This window comes from Danio aesculapii, chromosome 11 (genome assembly GCF_903798145.1).
Source record: "Danio aesculapii chromosome 11, fDanAes4.1, whole genome shotgun sequence".
NCBI classification, from domain to species: domain Eukaryota; kingdom Metazoa; phylum Chordata; class Actinopteri; order Cypriniformes; family Danionidae; genus Danio; species Danio aesculapii.
In genome coordinates, this window is record NC_079445.1 from 5,972,991 (window position 1) to 5,993,193 (window position 20,203).

Here is a 20,203-nt window from a genome sequence, read left to right on the forward strand (position 1 = left end):
ACTGAGTGTTAAATTCTGTTCGATTATATATACAGTATGTATTGTGTTTTTAATATGTCAGTCATTTATTTTCCTTCGGCTTAGTTCAAGTAAATACATTATATGTTTGTATAGCGCTTTTACAATGAAGATTGTGTCAAAGCAGCTTAACATAGAACTAGTTCTAGTAAATTGAAACTGTCAGTCCAGTTTTCAGAGTTGAAGTTCAGTTCAGGGTGGTTTCATTTTCAATGCTGAAAGTTCAAACACTGAAGAGCAAATCCATTGATGCAGCGGCTCCACAAGTCCCAAACCAAGCATGTCAGTGGTAACAAACTTCACCAATTGACGAAAGTGTAGGAAAAGACCTCAAGAGAAACCAGGCTCAGTTGGGCACCACCATTTCTCCTCTGGCCAAACATCCTGTGCGGAGCTGCAGTCTAGGTGCTGGAGGCTGGAGAACGTACATTGCGGAGAACTGCAGGTTTAGTTAGTCCACTTATTCTACGGCCTATTTAGTTCATCCAGTTCACCTATACATGTTTTTGGACTGTGGGGGAAATCAGAGCGCCCGGAGGAAACCCACTCGAACACGAGGAGAACATGTAAACTCCACACAAAAATGCCAACTCTGGTCTCGAATCAGGAACCTTCTTGCTGTCAGGTGACAGTGCTAACTGCTGAGCCACAGTGCTGAGAGTTTTTAATATATATTCTGAGGTAAATCATCCATTGTTGATCTCACAATGGCTATTATTAAAAAAAAAAACATTTAAGCTTAAACTATTTTAATAGGGGCCTGTTTTTCTGAGCATTGAAGGTCATGGAAATTCAGCTGTGAAAGTCAGGTAAAGGTCAGAAAGGGAACCCTGTAATTGTGTGTATGTCTCAGTATATACATTTTCTTGCTTATGTGAATGTGTATAGATTTATATATCCAAATTATTGTTCTGTAGATTGCTGCAGTCCTTCAAAGTCATTAAGCAAATATAACACAGATGTTGTGGTGGTATTCTTCAAAATCCAAATAACTTAGTGGTCAACGAAGCTATATGTTACTCAAAACGCTTATAAGGTCTCCACAAAATGTTAGTTAAAGAGCCCCTATTATGGGTTTTTGAAAATGAGCTTCCATGCAGTGTGTAACACAGCACTAAGTGAATGAAAACATCCAGCTGAGATCTGAAAGTGCACCGCTTAAAAGTATTGATTCTTTAACGAAATAGTCGACTCAGAGTCGAATAAATGAATCGTGTTGTGTTCGGATCTTTTGACTGAACGCATCAACGAGGATATCGTACATCACTAAATATGTAGTGCCAGATCCGTTAAAACATGAATGCGCCTTTCCCATCAGACACTAGCAGAGCGCTGGAGATCACGGGACTGATTATGACACTAAGATGACGATCACTGACAGATGGAAATAAAGGGTTAAGCCACCTTTACACCGCACACGACATTCAAACTCGACTGTCCAACACAATCTCATGGCAATTCGTAACTTTTTGATTTAGGGCTAATTCATACGATCTAATTCGTACAATTTAGTACGATTTGCTCATCCCCCAATAACGGTTGGGTTTAGGGGTGGGGTTAAGTCCCACACCTCCTTTTTAAAATCGTAAGAATTCGTACAAATTAGCCACTAAACTGACAAAACGTAAAATACTCGTGAGATCAGGCTGGACTGTCTGATAAAATGTTTTTTTTAAGAACTACTATTTCTCATCTCGCACTCACGGACCTGCTTGGACAACAACACTGGAATACATCACATCCGTTGACCAGTCGCATATGGCCTAGTCACAGAAGTTCAAATATTTAACGGATCCTAATTTTCGGCATACGGAGATGATCGGAATTCCATGCAGTTCCCGGGCTACTCTCCATTGGAAATGAATGACTGGTCTGTCACTTGTCGTGTGCATTGGAAACGTGGCTTTAAAGTTAATTTTCACAGCAATACCACAGTATAGCCAACCTAGTGCTGTGTTTGTTCCTGTTGTTTTTCAGATTTTTGATACAATAACCTACGCTGAAGGGAAAGGCACGTTCACGTTTTACCAGATCTGGCACTTCATATTTGGTGATGTACTGTATTGACGTCGACTCGTTCAGGCTAAAGATACGATCCCTGCTGAAAAATCCTGCTTAAACCAGCCTAGGCTGGTTGGCTGGTTTTAGCTGGTTAAACAGCCTGGTTTTAGAGGGGTTTTGGCCATTTCCAGGCTGGTTTCCAGCCATTTCCAGCCTGGTCTTAGCTGGTCAGGCTGGAAAATGACCAGCTAAATCCAGCTAAAACCAGCTTGACCAGCCTGGTTTAAGCTGGACATAGTTGGTTTTGGCTGGGCTTCCAGCCTGGCAAGGTGGTCAAGCTGGTTTAAGCTGGTCATTTTCCAGCCTGACCAGCTAGGACCAGGCTGGAAATGGCTGGAAACCAGCCTGGAAATGGCCAAAATCCCTCTAAAACCAGGCTGGTCAACCAGCTAAAACCAGCCAACCAGCCTAGGCTGGTTTAAGCTGGTTTTTTCAGTAGGGATATTATTGTAAATATTATAAGACCATGGAAGTGTTTTTTGACCTTGCATACATATCAGCCTGTTGTTGGAGAGCCCAAAACCAAAATATGACCTTTTATCATGCAAAATAGGGGCTCTTTAAGATTGTAAGAATATAAATACTAAGATAATACTCAATGGGATGTTCAAATCGGACTAAGTAGAAAAAATACACACCTCACATTTTCACACAGAATTAGTTGTTTCCCTTTCTGACCGACAGAGGGAGACAAAACATGATTTCTTCGAAGAACTCACAGGATAAAACCCCAAACAATTGTTTTTTTTAATTCAATAAAATTGACAGGATTAACCAATTATCAGCCCAAATGTTATATTAAACTGCATATTAAAATATTATGATTAACATAAACCATTACTTATGTCACCATGAACTAGATGCTCCATCCCCATGAAGTCTGTTGTTAGAAACGAAAGAGCTTTTATTATATTGCCTCTCAAAGCCTCATATAGATGTACGCTGTTTATATAAGTGCATTGTGGCCCGGTGGGTTGTTTTCATTCATTTATAATCCACTTCCTGCTTGAGTGGTCGCTCATCTGTGCTTCAGGCCAGGAAACTGCAGCAGTCTGTCGCACTCTTTAAGCTGTCGTCACATGACATGAAACTTTGGAAATAAAACACATGGTAAGGACATCTTGATTATCTTTTTTCCCCCCTTTTGCTAGGAAACTACGATATGTAAAAGCTCCTACATTATTATTGAGAGACACTGAATATTGAATTCTTGCTAGTCGACATTGATATCACATAATTGACCTGAAATCTATATACTTGGTGCTCATGTACTATGTTATTATTATTATTTATTGTTATTCATATGCTTATGGTTATTATTATTTGTATATGTATTATATAATTATGTAATAGGCAACAGTATTTGTACTTAAGTGCAGAAAGGTGACTTCTTTATGTATTTCTTTTGCAAGATTATGTTAAAATGATATTTTTGGGGGTATCTCAATACCTTTGGGCTTAACTAAAGTGTATTAATATGCCTGAGTGTAGATTTTAAAACTGGTGAAACAATATTTCAGTCATGACAACTGGATTTCAAGTCATTTGAGAGGGTAACACCTGTAGCTAAAAGAGTCTACTGCTATTCTTGAGGTAGACTAAGTATGGGTGAATATATCAAACACAGCAGTGAGGATGCTCTTTTTATTATATTAATAACTGAAAGCACTATCAATTATCAAATCTGAGGTTCAAGTTGGCTCCCAGGCTTATGATTTTATGTGGGCCTGGGTTTGGCTAAATGTTTGAACTGGTATTTGAGTTTAATATTGTAACATACACACAAAAGGCAGGCACATTTTGCACAAATGCTTAATTGTAAATTTTTATAGTTTAATTTTGAAAGACAAGGTTCATGCGACAAAAAAAAAGTTATGACTGTTATTCTGTTTACATATGTCAGTTTTGTGCCACAGTATAACTTTTACTACTTTATACAGTATTAACTGAGTGCCAAAATATCAATGGAGTGGCTTCACAACAACTCGGTAAATGTCCTGAGTGGTCCAGCCAGAGCCCAGACCTAAATCCTATTGAACATCATATTCAAATAGACTTGAGGCTGTAATTGCTGTCAAAGGTGCAACAAAGTATTGAGCAAAGGCTGTGAATACTGATGTACATGTGATTTTTCAGGTTTTTTATTTTTTAAATAAATTTGCTACAATTTCAAAAAATCTTTTTTCACAATGTCATTATGGAGTATTGTGTGTAGAATTTTGGGAAAATAAATTAATTTAATCTAATTAATTTAATTTAATTTGGAAAAAGTGAAACACTATGAATACTTTCCGGATGCACTGTATATATATATACAGTTGAAGTCAGAATTATTAGCCCCCCATTTGAATTTTTTTTTTAATTTGTTCCAAATTATGTTTAACAGGGCAAGGAAATGTTGACAGTATGTCTGATAATATTTTTTGCTGTATAGAAGTGTCTTGATAAATATCTAGTCAAATATTATTTACTGTCATCATGGCAAAGATAATAAATCAGTTATTAGAAATGAGTTATTAAAACTATTATGTTTAGAAATGTGTTAAAAAAAATCTTCTCTCCGTTAAACAGAAATTGTGGAATAAATAAACAGGGGGCTAATAATTCAGGGGGGCTAATAATTCCGACTTCAACTGTATATATTCATGAATTGATATACATTAATCATTATATGCTGATATTTAAATATCCATTGATTTCTTATTGTGTGCTGTTTATTGGAATAAATTAGATGGCTAAAATAGTTAGCTTGATCTAACAGTGAAAGATACTTGCATTTGTTAGTTTTAATTTACATTTACTGATTATTAAAATCAACTCTATGATTTATAATATGCGACTTGGCATTGCTCAACATCCATTATGAACTAACAATGACAAGTTGCATATTTATTAAAAGACATTAACACATAGTCATAATTGTTGTGATAAATGTATTGCTTAGCATTAGTTTGCGTATTAGTTCTGCACTTTAACTAAAGGAATTTAATTGCAAAGCATTACAAATGTAGTTAATCGAACACTGAACCACCACCGTAGACTAGAGATATTCATATTATTTGGTAAATCATTTTTTAAATGACTAACTCTTAGATTAAATTTTAGTCTCTATTGATCCTCACTGCAAAAAATGCTTTTCTAACTTAGAGTTTTTGTCTTGTTTCTAGTCCAAATATCTAAAAGTTCTTATATCAAGAAGCATTTTCTAGGCAAGCAGAACATAATGTCTTGTTTTAAGAAATAATCTGCCAAAATGAAGTGAGTTTTTCCTTAAAATAAGATAAATAATCTGCCAACAAGGTAAGAGAAATAATCTTGTTTTTCCTTTTGGCATAAGATTATTTTTCTTACACCACTGGCAGATTATTTTTGCTATGTATACATATATATGTATATATATATGTATTTATATATATATATATATATATATATATATATATATATATATATATATATATATATATATATATATATATATATATATATATAAACTCACTTCATTTTGGCAGATTATTTCTTAATACAAGACACTATATTTTGCTTGTCTAGAAATTTCTTCATGATTTAAGAATTTTTAGAAATTTGGACTAGAAACAAGACAACAAATGTAAGTAAAAAAAGCTTTTTTGCAGTGCTTAAAAAGTTCAAAAGAATTCAATTTCTCCTACAACAGAGAACTGACGCATGTGTGAACTGAATTCATCTTTGGATTGTGGCTAGAACAGACAAAGCTTTCATTTTTCTTTTGTCATTGACATGGGTTGCATTTTTAGCAGTGCATGCAGCTGATTGGCTCACCTAAGTCTGTTGTCTCTATGGCAGCCTCTGTTGTGTGATGTGCTGTGCAAAGGTGTGTGGTTGGAGACTCTTCCTGTGCCTCACTAGCGTTGTGAACCTGCATTTCATGACAGTTCATATCTTCCTTCACAATGTCTGACATCTCAGTGTTTTTTTAAACAATAACACACGGCAATAGATGTGTGGGGAATCACTGATAATCATGTCTGCGTGTTCTGTAGACTGACCATTTGAGGAAAGTTTTAAGGACAGATTAGAGATGTCACTAGCAGGTGTTAATAAGTGTGGCAGTCTGTGGTCTGAGGTCTATTATTGTCCATTGTGTCAGCGTAACATGGACAAACTTCTGCTAAAACTTCTTCCTTCCAGTACTGATTTTTATCAATGGTCATCTTTGAACAAACAGTGTGCTTTAGTACTGTTAAATCCTCTAGGCAGAAGGTTTTGGGTTCAATGCAAGTTAATCTCTGATGATATTATCTGTGGCCTTCTGTTAGTTACCACAGAAATAATGGCATCCCCCTGAGTGTGTTAGGGGGTACAAAGGAGGGCGTTTACACTCCTTCATCCACAATAGAAGTCGAGTCTTATGTATTTGTTTAAGTTAAACATGGTGTTAACGGCACCAATGTGAAACCATTCAGAATTTTTGTAGTCCGAATGAATCAAGAGTTCATATGATTGGATTAGTTCACCTAAAATAATTTCAATGCTGCTGTTAATTGTTTACCAGGCGACACTGTGGTTCAGTGGTTAGCACTGTCACCTCAAAGCAAAAAGATTGCTGGTTCGAGCCTCAGCTGGGTCAGTTGGCATTTCAGTGTGGAGTTTGCATGTTCTCCTCATCTTCGCGTGGGTTTCCTCCGGGTGCGCCAGTTTCCCCCACAATCCAAAGACATGTGGTACAGATGAACTGAATGAACTAAATTGGCCGCAGTGTATGAGCGTGAATGAGCGTGTTTGGCTGTTTCCCAGTGTTGGGTTGCAGCTGGAAGGGCATCCGATGTGTAAAACATTTGCTGGATAAGTTTTCGGTTCGTTCCGCTGTGGTGATCACTGAATAAAGGGACTAAATAAACTGAATAAAGGGAGCCGAAGGAAAATGAATGAATAATTGTTAACCTTTATGCCATTTCAATCTCTGGAGACATTTGTTAATCATCAGAGCACAAATCGGATGAAATCTGAGAGCTTCTTCATCCTCCAGAGACAGGAAGTCCAGAAAAGGAACCAAAAACATTATCAGAAAGCCATATTTACAATTATTTTGGTGCACGAATGTATTCATGGAGCTTCGTGTGATTACAGTTCAACCGTGTGAAGTCACATGGAATGTTTTGCCAATGTTTTTGATTCTTTTTCTGGACTGAATCGGTGTCGTTGCTGTCTATGGAGGATGAGGGAGCTCTTGGATTTGGTCTAAAATATCTTAATTTGTGATCTGAAGATAAATTTTGCCTCATAGACTATTGTTGAGTGTGCATCCATGTTAATTGCTTTTTAAATAGTTATTTTTAGCCACTAACTAATAATATGGAGCAATTTCAGCAATATGGATGTGACATTTGCAGTAAATACTTAAAACATAAATACACAGAGAAATGCTGCGTCCCAATTCGCATAGTATCCATCCTAAATAGTTTTTGAACGTAGAATTAGTATGTCCCAAATCGTAGTATGTTGAAAAGAGTATGCCAAAGTTTCCAAAATGGTTTACTATTTCCGGTAAAAACTCGAAGTGTAAAGGCGTTCATACTCTAACCGCTGATATTTCCCACAATACATTGCGCGTATTTAGAACTACAAACGTGGATGAAAAGTGTAAACAAACTACAAACATGATGGACGCGCGAGACCAACCGTCAAGTAGAGAGGCTTCGGTAAAGATGTTTGTATGTTAATTAATATCTAGCCCACTGGAACATGTTTTAATCGCGTTTTCTGTGTTATATTTCATCTGCAACAACAATACTGAACTTATATAAAGACGTGTTTGGACATTAACGTCTGAATGCAGAATTATCCAAACACCTGAGGAGATTTCTCTGCATGAAAGGCTCGTGAATGGGAGATTAACCTGCTGCTGCTGCTTCTCCAATAAGGTAGGGAATTAAATATGAAAGAAATGTGACTGGTGTGTGGATGATTGACAGGGCTTGTTACTAAGCAACACAACGATCTGTTAACGAGGAAGTAGTAGGTCCCAAAAGCTTACTCTTCTGTTACGCACTCAAAAGTGTGTACTTTTCCTTCACAAAATGGTAAATACTTTTAGGGTGTAGTATAAGTATGCGAATTGGGACGCAGCAACAGTCTATGTTAACTTTTTATTGAAACATCTGCTTGTATTTTCCAGAACAACTAACCACAGAGTTATGAGGTCAGAAAAACATCAATCTGTAAACATGTTTTAGATTTTAAATGAGGAAAATAAACATGTTTTATTGATGTGACTAAAAAAAGCATGCGAGCTTACAGTATACAACATTCTTTGCAGAAATTCTGTGAATTAAACTGCACAACCCAAAGGAAATAAGACTTGCTCACTATAGAACAAACACGATTGATTTTATATTATTTGATATTTTGGATTAATGAGGAAAAAGTGTCGTTATGGATGTGGCATGCACTTGTGTGACTTTGGTAAATCAAATATAATTGTTTGAAAACACTGACAGAGACATGATTGAAAATTTTTACAGTACTGTAAAACCTAGCAAGCCTAGAAAGGGTTTCGCTATTTTGGTAATAACTTTATTTTTTCATGGTATGGTTGACATTTGCATGTAATTGCTCTATGGTCAACTGCTCAGGTATATTCAGTCAATATGTGGTTGAGCCAGTCAACAATACCTTTATCATTGGAAAAATTAACTTATGATTGACCTCAAAGATCTGAGATGTTTTGGTGCATTTGGTGCTCTTTCTAGACCTTTCTTAAGGATTGTGATTAGTCTTTGTCTTTCTAACTTTGGTTTTTAACTTTCTTTTATGCAACATGGTGGCTCATTGGTTAGCACTGTCGTCTCACAGCAAGAAGGTCACTGATTCGAGTCCCGGCTGGGTTAGTTGGTGTTTCTGTGTGGAGTTTGCATGTTCTCCCTGCGTTTCCTCCGGGTGCTCCGGTTTCCCCCACAGTCCAAAGACATGCAGTACAGGTGAATTGGGTAGGCTAAATTGTCCGTAGTGTATGAGTGTGAATGAGTGTGTATGGATGTTTTCCAGAGATGGGTTGCAGTTGTAAGGGCATCCGCTGCGTAAAACATGTGCTGGATAAGTAGGTGGTTCATTCCGCTGTGACGATCCCAGATTAATAGGGGACTAAGCTGAAAAGAAAATGAACGAATGAGAGCACCGCCTGTCAGAGAACAGCAATACAGACAGTCTGTGTCTCCTCAGCCCTACCTAGGTACACTTCAGTAAGAAAGATCCTTGATCCAGATCAGTTCAATCATTAGTTGTTAGGCAGAACAGCTAATCTGCACAGAAAAAGTTACGCATACACATAACAGAGCCCACAAGAGAGTGACCCTGTGTCCCTCCCGTCCGTGATTGTTCCTGTAAATGAGCACGCTCTGAAAGAAGAGTTGTAACATTTTGGTGATAACAAGTACAGAGGAGTTAACTTCTCGGTTATCAATCACACGAAGCCACAACTGTTATGGAGCAGTTATATGAGGTTAATCACATAAGGTTATATGAGGATAAACAAATCAGCATAAGCTAATGTAATTAGTTCTAAACAGAATTAAACTATTAATACAAGGATTAGTCTATTAATGCGTAGGACAAAGTTAAAATCATCAAAAATTCCTTCAGTGTGCAAACCCAAAATGCTTTGGTGTAGCATCATGGCTGCATGATATTGGAAAACTTTATTATGTATTGCAATTATATATAATGTGAAAAGTTGACTTAACTTAAAATTGTCCTGAAGTTTGTTGCCTTAAAAAAACTATGTTTTTTTTACAGTGTGGGTTTTTTTTACAGTTTTTTTACAGTTTTTACAAGCAAAAACAATTGTAATTTTATAAATAAACAGTGCTTTATGGTTTTCCAGGGAGTCTAACGGTGTTTAAGTACAGACATCAAACAATCAAACGTAAAATACCACGGTCATCTTTGTATAAATAATAATAAAAAAAGTATAATATCTTTATCTTTTAATCTTTAATAAATAATCTAAGCCTGCGATGTGACTATTGCAGAGACAACCATAGCAATATCAATGCTCAAACAATATATTGTTCAGCCCTACTCTGGTGGACACATGCCTTTGTTGTTATGATAATACTGTAAGATTATGTGCTGTACTGTAATGTTTTCTCACTGGTGAATAAGACATGAAATAATATCTTTCTGCTCTTAGTTGCATCTGCCAGTGTGTGTTTGTGAGGAGGTGTGCCTTTGGACAGTGATTATCTACGGTGGGCAGGATCTTAAGCTTTAGCAACTACTATTCTCTATGAAATGACCTACAATTCCTTTAACGGGTTATTTAAATGGCAGTGCTATAGCATCTTGACCACCCTAAATTCACTCAAGTATTTTGTGTGTGTCTGTGTTGGAGCCAGACGGGCTGGACTGAGTATTTCAGAAACTGCTGATCTACTGAGATTTTCACGCACAACCAATATCCAATAAGCAGCAGTTCTGTGGGCGCAAATGTCTTGTTGATGCCAGAGGTCAGAGGAGAATGGCCAGACTGGCTCCAGCTGATAGAAAGGCAACAGTAACTCAAATAACCACTCGTTACAACCGAGGTCTGCAGAAGAGCATCTCTGAACACACAACACGTCCAACCTTGAGGCGGATGGGCTACAGCAGCAGAAGACCACACCGGGTGCCACTCCTGTCAGCTTAGAACAGGAAACCGAGGCTACAATTCGCACCGCCTCAATAAAAATTGGACAATTGAAGATTGGAAAAACGTTGCCTGGTCTGATGAGTCTCGATTTCTGCTGCGACATTTGAATAGCATTGTAATAATGGTTCATAGGCTGGTGGGGGTGGTGTAATGGTGTGGGGGATATTTTCTTGACGCACTTTGGGCCCATTAGTACCAACTGAGCCTCGTGTCAACGCCACAGCCTACCTGGGTAATGTTGCTGACCATGTCAATCCCTTTATGACCACAGTGTCTCCATCTTCTGATGGTTACTTCCAGCAGGATAACGTACCATGTCATAAAGCGTGAATCATCTCAGACTGGTTTCTTGAACATGACAATGAGTTCACTGTACTCAAATGGCCTCCACAATCACCAGAGCTCAATCCAATAGAGCACCTTTGGGATGTGGTGGAACAGGAGATTCGCATCATGGATTGTGCAGCCGACTAATCTGCAGCAACTGCGTGATGCTATCATGTCAATATGGAGCAAAATCTCAGGAATATTTTTGAATCTAATATTTTTATACCTTGTTGAATCTATGCCACGAAGGATTAAGGCAGTTATGAATGCAAAAGGGGGTCCAGCCTGCAGGTGTACATAATAAAGTGGCCAGTAAGTGTATAACAATATAATGTGTTTTCATATTAAATGAATCTCACATTTTATATTGCTAGTCAACGATTGCCTAATAATTCAATGTACACTTAAAACATCCTTACAAGAAAATGGCTCTGATGTAAGCTACAACTTTAATGTGTAGGGTATATGGTGAAATAGTTTTCACAAAGTAATACTCACTACTCCTGAGTATTTTTATAAGGTCTGTTTTTTTACTCATACAACAGATACTTTTACTGTGCTTGCATTACATTTCTGCCAAACAATAGTACTTTTACTTGTGTATGATTTTCAGTTTTCAGAAATTTGACATTTGTTGACAACATTCACACCTGTAGCCTGCATCCAAGCACTTTTTTTCTTTTTTGGTCTAGTTAATATTGTGTGGTGACGCACCTACAAGGTCAGATGTTCTGTCTATGGATGTTTATGTGACAGAAGCCATCAGTGCTTCAACCTTGTCATGTGTTTGACCCAGTTTCTCCCAACAGTTTTTTTTCTCAAAAAGCACAAATCAGCTCACCTAAACACAGCAGTCTAACTTTACTTTAATGCAAATGATTAACTCAGAATGGTCATTTCCTAGTGTTGATCTAATATTGATTGAAGCCCATTGGAACTGGTTAAAAAGGCTATTTCTCTAATAAAATACAGTGGTATAATTAAAAAAAAGTGTTTGCCCTTACCGATTTCTTTTTTTTTTTTTTGCATGTTTGCCAAATTTTATTGTTTCTGATGTTGAAACGAATTTAAATAATATACGAGTAAACACATCATGGAGTTTTGAAATTAAGGTTTGTAATATTGAAGTAAAACTAAATACAGGCCTGTGTAAAAAAGTGGTTGGGCCACCCTGCAATAAACTGCAGCAACAACTGCAATAAAATGTCTTCAATAACTTGCAATGAGTCTGTTATAGCGCTTTGGAGGAATTTTGCCCCATTCACGTATGGAGAATTGTTGTAATTCTGCCACATTGGGGGGTTTTCGAGCATTAACCGCATTTTTAAGGTCATGCCACAGCATCTCAAATTCAGGTTAGGACTTTGACTAGGCCACTCCAAATTCTTCATTTTGTTTTTACCATTCAGAAGTGGACTTTCTGGTGTGTTCTGGATCATTGTCCTGCTGCAGAACCCAAGTTGGATTCAGCTTGAGGTCACTAACAGATGGCTGGACATTCTTCTTCTAGATATTTTGTTTGACAGCAGAAATCATAGGTTAATTTATCACAACACGTCTTCCAGGTTCTGAAGCAGCAAAACAGACCCAGACCATCACACTTCCACCACCGCAATTTACTATTGGTATGATGTTCTCTTACTGTAATGCAGTGTTACTTTTACGCCACACATAATGGGACACACACCTTCCAAAAGTTGTCAGTCCACAGAGTTATTTCCTAAAAGTTTTGGGAAACATTAAGATGTTTTGTAGTAAACTGAGACGAGCCTTTGTGTTATAATTGCTCAGCCGTGGTTTTCGTCTTGAAACTCTGCCATGCAAACCATTTTTGCCCATTCTCTTTCTTATGGTGGAGTCATGTACGCTCACATTAACATTACTCTTGGGGTAATGTTGGAGTAATTTTGATCCGCCAGCCACTCCTGGGAAGGTTCTCTACTAGCGATGCCCATATTGACCAATTAACCATTAACTGAAAGGCACTTGCTTACAGTCGTATTTTGCCAAAGGATTCAAAATGAAAAGAAGGATATTGCTTGTCACAGTTTGACGCAGATGAGTTGATGGCCAAACCAGCACTGATGGTGACCTCTCTCCTGGATATACATAATAAACACCTCCGTTTCTTTGCACAAGTGGAGAAAAAAGCAGCAAAAGCAAAATTTTCTGAAATGTTCTTTGCTTTGGAAACGGCCACAGGTTTGAGGGTCTAAGGTTTCTCTCTGGCACCGCTTATAAACACACCAGATATAGTTTTGATGATTTAATGCACAACCAACAAACCAACCAACATTTTACATTTGGAGAATTACAGTTAATAATAGTCCTTACGTGCGTGCTTGTCGTTGTCTCTCATCACCGCAGCCACAGCACACGTGTCTATTTTAAGCTTAAAGAACAGACATGCATTTGACAGGACAGACGACACAATATCAATAAAAAACTTGATTCTTTGCTGTCAAATATTGCGTATAGGCTAAAAATGGCATTCTACTGTATATTACAACATTGATACGATCTATTGTTGTTAAGTTTAGGCTGTTTCCTTAATATTCATTTCCTTTCAAATCTCTAACATTATAGTCATTTTCAGCAAAGCCTATATTGATATACTGGTATTTTTGTGCCAGACTGACACAGGCCAGGCTACACTAAACTGAATAGAGTTTAACACATTCAAATCATTACAGCGAGTGAGATGGAGAAACTGAAAGCACACAAGCGCTAAGGTAAAATCAGATGCACAAGACATAATCTGTAAAATAATGACACCAATAGCCTAGTGGTTAGGTGCACCAACATATAGCACCGTGGTGCTCACAGCAACCTGAGTTTGATTCTAGGGTTGAGGCCCTTTGATGATTCTTTCACTCTCTCTGCTCCCAATGCTTTCCTGTCTGTAACCTCCACTCTCCTATCCCGACAAAAAAATTATTGTTAAAAAAATGTTGATAGAGCTTTGTGATATAAGAATTATAGCAGAGTGTGAATGAACTACCAAATTATCCAGCATATGTTTTACATAGCAGATGCCCTTTCATCTGTAACCCAGCACTGGGAAACACACATACACTCTCACATACTCACACATACACTACAGCCAATTTAGTTTATTCAGTTCACCTAGAGTGCATGTCTTAAGACTGTGGGGGAAACCGGAGCAACCTGGAATTCCGGGAGTTTTCTGGGAGACAGAACAATACGGGAGGTGGGCGGGAGATGGGTCTGAAATACAGGAAACTCCCGGGAAAAACGGGAGCGTTGGCAGGTATGCTCCTCTCCCTCAGTCCTCTTTCCATCAAGCAAGTTTCTCATGTCAGCCCAATGATTATTTTGCGACGTCACTGACCAGAGCGAAAGGTGGCAGTAACGCACCAAAAAGTTTGTTGTCGACCACCGTAAAACAGGAAGAAGAAGAAATCGTCTTTCTTGCCGCCACATGGATTTACCTTCATCGGCTAGACACCGGCCTCACAGCTCTGTCAATGTTGGTGCTGTCACTTATTGACCTGCGATCGGTAAATGTAGCTTGTGTGGACGCTACTGAGCTACTTGACTAAAAAAATAGCTTCGCTACTGAAAAGCTATTGGATTTATAAAGTAGCGACGCTACCACCACGCTACTGAGAAATGTAGTTAAGCTAGTAGCAGTGACGCTACTGCCCAACACTGCATATGGGATAGTCTACGGCATTAAAATCTTAATGACAGACGGCTGCTTCTTACTCAGGGCTGTCTGTGCTACCATTACAAATGGGCGAGACTTATCTCCTCCGGCATGTTTCAAGGGAGAATGTCAATCGAAGTGTTTCTGCAGACTGTTTTTATCAAGTGTTATTATAAAAAATACCATTTTTACCATTAGATGCTGGCTATATTCACAGACTGTCGCCACACAATACCCCTCATAGAAGTGATTTTATACACTCTCAGAATCAGAAATGAAGGTACACGAGCTGTCACTAGGGTGGTACCTTTTCAAAAGGTACACATTTGTACTTAAGGGTTCATATTGGTACCTCAAAAGTTTATATTAGTACCTAAAAATTTCAAGAGGAACACTTTGGTACTTTTTAGGGACTCATATGTACCCTTGAGGTATTAATATGAACATTTTAGGTACAAATTTATACCTTTTGAAAAGGTACCACACCAGTGACAGCTCGCGTACCTTTATTTCTGAGAGTGTAGGTCTACTTTTGTTATCTGGCAAATGGTTAAAGGCAGTCTTTGAATACTTGAGAGCAAGTTGACGTCTTCAACCATAATTATGTGTGAATGCATATTTATATGTGCTGTACTTAATAGTTAATATAAAAACACAAAGCAGCTTGTGCAAGGTTATACTGGTTTTTTATATCTGTATTTATATTACTGATGTTGAGACTTTTTGACTTGTTGGCTAAACAGTACTGCTGCTTCACCAGCTGTCTCAAAAAACTCTAGTCTTTTTTCATGTTTACATTTTGTTTCATGTTTTGCTTTTTAAATCAATGTTAGATTAATGTCACTTTAAAACAATACTCTACATCATTTTCCGCCTCATTATATGCACTACAATATATTTCATTTGACCTCAAAGCTTGTGTGCATCCGCTTTCTCAGTGACTGTGGTTAGTTTGTTTAGACTGTGGGGGGGGGGACGGGACTTACTTGAATAAAACAGTTAAGCTTTGTTTATAGGTTTGTTTATATACCAGTTATGAAGAACACTGGCAGAAAGGTTATCCCAATTCAAAGCAGTTGCATTTCTAAGGAACACTGCTAAGAAATCACCTTTATTTGAAGAATTCTGTCTATAGTTGTGGTTAAGGATGGTTTAAGGAAAGTTCAGATCATCCTGAATATCCTGTAGAAATCTGTGGGAGTTTTTATTGTGTTTTTAGGAACAGAACGTATCACATATCAGCATATCTGTGGTTATAGTTTGGAATTAGCTTTTCTAAAGATATAGTTCCCCTAAAAAATGAAACTTTACTCACTATTTACTCACACTTAAGTCATTCTAATAATCTTTCAGCAATTTATTTCTTTTGTTAAACACAAAGCAAGATATTCTGAAGAATGTTGGGAGGTCAACTATGGAAGTTAATGGATGACTGCAGGATTCATCAGTATATCTTCTTTTTATGTTCAACAGAGGAAAGAAACCCAAACTGGTTTGGAACAAGTGGAGGACGAGTAAATGTTGACACATTTTTTAGATATTTTTATATATCCTTATAAAGGGATAGTTCACCCATAATTGTAAATTAACTCACTATTCATTTGCCCTCAAGTGGTTCCAAACCTGCATGGATTTTCTTTTTCTGTTCAACACAAAAGAAGATATACTGGAGGATGTTGTTCAAATCAGCCATTGACTTCAATAGTAGGAAAAACAAATACTATGGAAGTTAATGGTTACAGGTTTCCTGCTTTCTTGAAAATATCCTCTTTGTGTTCAACAGAAGAAAGAAACTCAAACAGGTGCGTTTCCCAAACAACGATGTAACTCCCGGCTGAACTATTATAATATGATGCATCGTTTGGGAAAAGAACGATGAAGTGGTGTTTCCCAAAACTTGTAGTTTCTCTGTCGCAGATCCATCGTTTGAACCACATTAGTTATAATGTAAAACACCCATAATGACGCTCTAAACGAGGTGGAGTAACAACTTCTTAAGAGCTGAACCCCATGATTTCTTTGTGCAAATTATATTGTTTCACACGCACACGCATTAAAAAAAAATCCAATATTAGTTTTGGTAAAAACATGAACTCGTTTTCCATATTAACTGAATATATGTAAACAGCCCATATAGAGCCTGTGTTTCCTTTACAAATATTATTGAGAACATTACCTATTCTATTCTAAAACATAAACCCACTTATAAAAGCTAACAAGTATTCTAATCTCCTAAATCATATAAATAAATAATGAGGCTATTTATTAAGAATTAAAATACAATATTTATAATTTTTTAGGAAATGGAAAAAAAACCATACTTTAATACTAATATTAATATTATTAATAATGATGATGATAATAATAATAATAATTATTATTAAGTAGAATATTGTTTATTTATTTATTTATTTTTGAAAAGTCTACTTTTACAATTTGACTCATGCAAACCACTGCAGAAATCTTCTAACCAACAGGCCCGTGTCATATACAGTACAGATACTTAATATATAACCTACTATTAATTTAAACGATTAACGTATGTATGTCTTTTGTTTTCACAGGCTTTCGAGGCATAACATAAATTCCGCTTTTAAACAGGTCACCTATAGCTTTCGTCATGAGCCATGGTTGTGTTCAAACATCAATGTGATCAAAGTGCACTGCCATTTCTTCAATGTTTTCAAAGTGCACTGCCATTTCTTCAATGTTTTCAAAGTGCACTGCGAAGGGAGCGCTATTGCAAACATAAAGATCGCTAAAACTGTAAAACTTTAAAAATGCTTTAAAAGCAAGTTACACCTAAGAGAGATGACTTATATATATATATATATATATATATATATATATATATATATATATATATATATATATATATATATATATATATATATATATATATATATATATATATATATATATATATATATATATAGAGAGAGAGAGAGAGAGAGAGAGATTTTTTTTTTTCAATCATTCTGTTTAAATGTTAGAATGTTCTAAATGAATAGGGCATAGGGGGAATAATGGGAATAGAACACAATCAGGAACTATGTTTCTAACTACAGCTACAGAGGTGTAGTTGCAAGCATGGAAGTTTGTAACGCAGTTTGCGAATGTTTGTTAAAACGACGGATTTGGGAAACGCCAAATCAACGAACTATGTTTGTAATAACGTAACTTGCGGCCTTAGTTGGCTAACAATAGTTTTGGGAAACACACCTCAGGTTTGGAACAAGTAAAGAGTGAGGAAATGATGACAGAACTATCAGTTTTGGGTGAACTATTCCTTTAAGCCAACTCAATTGCATGAAAGGTTGTCAGTTGTTTAAAGGAGCCCACTATTAACAGTTTTTTTTTTACCATATAAATTTTACTGTTATTTTTTATGTTTGTTCACCATTTGAATGGTATTAGAGCTAAACCAGAATCTATTTATTTTATAGGAGGAAAATGTGGATGTGAAGGCCCTCCGGGCCAAATTTCATGCTCAGTTAGAAATGGCAGGTTCCGGAGGTGGGATCGCTATCAAACCGCTCGCAATTGGTGCAATGCCAGAATCTCTAACCAATGGAGTGCTCCGAAACAAAATTTCAGCTGTGCCTCCTAGACCAAACCTTCCTGTGAACTCTCTCAGTGAAGCAAAGATGTTTCAGTCGGGTCCTCAAGGAGTGTTCCCAAGACCTCCTCCATCTCATCGTTTTGGAGCTCGGGAAAAATCTACAGAGCCCCCTGCGGAGGTCAGTGTGCCGGGCAGAGTCAAACTGACAGGAGAACTTCTTCAGAGCAAAATACTAAAACAGAAAAATGACATGAAATTGACTTTCAAACCACCACTGCCAAACCAGAGGAGCGTTTCAGAGGTAGTACCACTAAGGAAGCCAATACCTAATGTTGGACAGCGACCATCAAAGCCAAAACGTCCTCCATCTGTGAATCTGGATCAATTTCGGAAAAAGACCCCCATTGTTCTTCCTAAAAGACCAGTAGAATCACACATTACAAAAGGTAGGAGCCATTTTCAGTCTAAAACATATGCCTTCAGTCTTTTATAACATATAAAAAACTGTAGTCAGCAATGAACATTTGCATTTATTGGTTTATATGAAGAACTGCCGTGCTTATTTACTGGAATTAATAGTTAACCCATGGACTTAACAACTCTTTCCATTCTATTTTAAATGCCACTTTAAAGTAGCTCACAGGAAAATGTTGTCTTGATATGTATTTTTTCTTATCAGGACCAGCAAGACCCCCAAACAAACCCAGCCTGTTCCCAAAATCCATTTCAGAATTGTGAGTAATACAAGGTTGACCATAAATTGTTGTCTAGCTCGCCGAAGAGAAAGGAAACAGTCAAATTAATCTAAAATGTTTCTCTGTGGCATCATTTTGTTCTGTATCTGCATTGTATCTCTGTAGTAGAAAATGACATTAATTCTGAATCGAACACATCATCTTCCATTCTGTTGCATCAAGTCTTGCGTGCATCTTACAGTGCAATCTTTTGCTGGAAGTATGTGGGTGTAAAGCATGCACTGTGGCATTTCCTGACTCTTTATGTAGATTCTTTAGAAACCAACTTAGATTAGTGTGTATTGTGCGACAAAGTGGTTATTTAATTCCATTGTATTGATATTAAAATCTGAAGAATGACTGTTGTCAGTACGTCTGACTGAATTAGTAACTAATCTAACTGTCAAACCCCTCTGTATGCAAATCTTAATAACCTTTGATAAAACACCCCTGTTGCTCCTTCCAGAATCATCCATTTCTAATGATAGGAGCCATTTCAAATAGAAAGCAAATGATCTTTTACAACAGTAATAAAAATACATCACTCATCCATAAATATTTACATTCACTGTGTCATATGACCTAGAATCTGGTGCTATGGTTCTTTGCAGGTATTAATAGATGTTAATGATTATTTATGTAGATTATGATTAAACCAGCTCAGATTAGCAAGGATTGTATTGTGAGTTTGATTGGGTTAGTATATGTGAGTTTAATGGTCACCCACTGAAGCTAAGCAGGGCTGCACCCGGTTGGTACCTGGATGGGAGACCACATGGGAAAGCTTGGTTGCTGCCGGAAGCGTTGTTAGTGAGGCCAGCAGGGGCGCTCAAGCTGCGCTCTGTGTGGGTCTCACCGCCCCATTAAAATGAAGGAGACTCTATAATGCTCACACGTTAAATCGAGGTGGTCTCTGTGGTCGTTAAAAATCCCAGGATGTCCTTCGAAAGGAGTAATGGTTTAAACCCTGGCGTTCTGGCCAAATTTGCCTACTGGCTTCTGTCCATCATGGCCTCCTAACCATCCCCATATCATAATTGGCTTCATCACTCTGTCTCCTCTCCGCCAATCAGCTGGTGTGTGGTGTGCGGGCCGGGAAATCATCGCGTCATCCAGGTGGATGCTGCACACTGGTGGTGGATGAGGAGATTCCCCCCAATGTGTAA

At 37.3% G+C, this 20,203-nt stretch overlaps 1 protein-coding gene across 2 annotated transcripts in view; it reads left to right on the forward strand.

The window, feature by feature from the left end:
* Nucleotides 1-3,111: 3,111 nt before the first annotated feature.
* Nucleotides 3,112-20,203, forward strand: part of si:ch73-40i7.2 (FYN-binding protein 1) — a 31,960-nt gene continuing 14,868 nt past the window's right edge. For both annotated transcript variants that reach the window (XM_056468827.1, XM_056468826.1), the window contains exons 1-3: nucleotides 3,112-3,189; nucleotides 18,188-18,749; nucleotides 18,983-19,037. In XM_056468827.1, coding sequence (XP_056324802.1) covers nucleotides 3,187-3,189; nucleotides 18,188-18,749; nucleotides 18,983-19,037 — 620 coding nt within the window. In that variant the 5' untranslated portion in view covers nucleotides 3,112-3,186. The remainder of the gene's footprint in view (nucleotides 3,190-18,187; nucleotides 18,750-18,982; nucleotides 19,038-20,203) is intronic.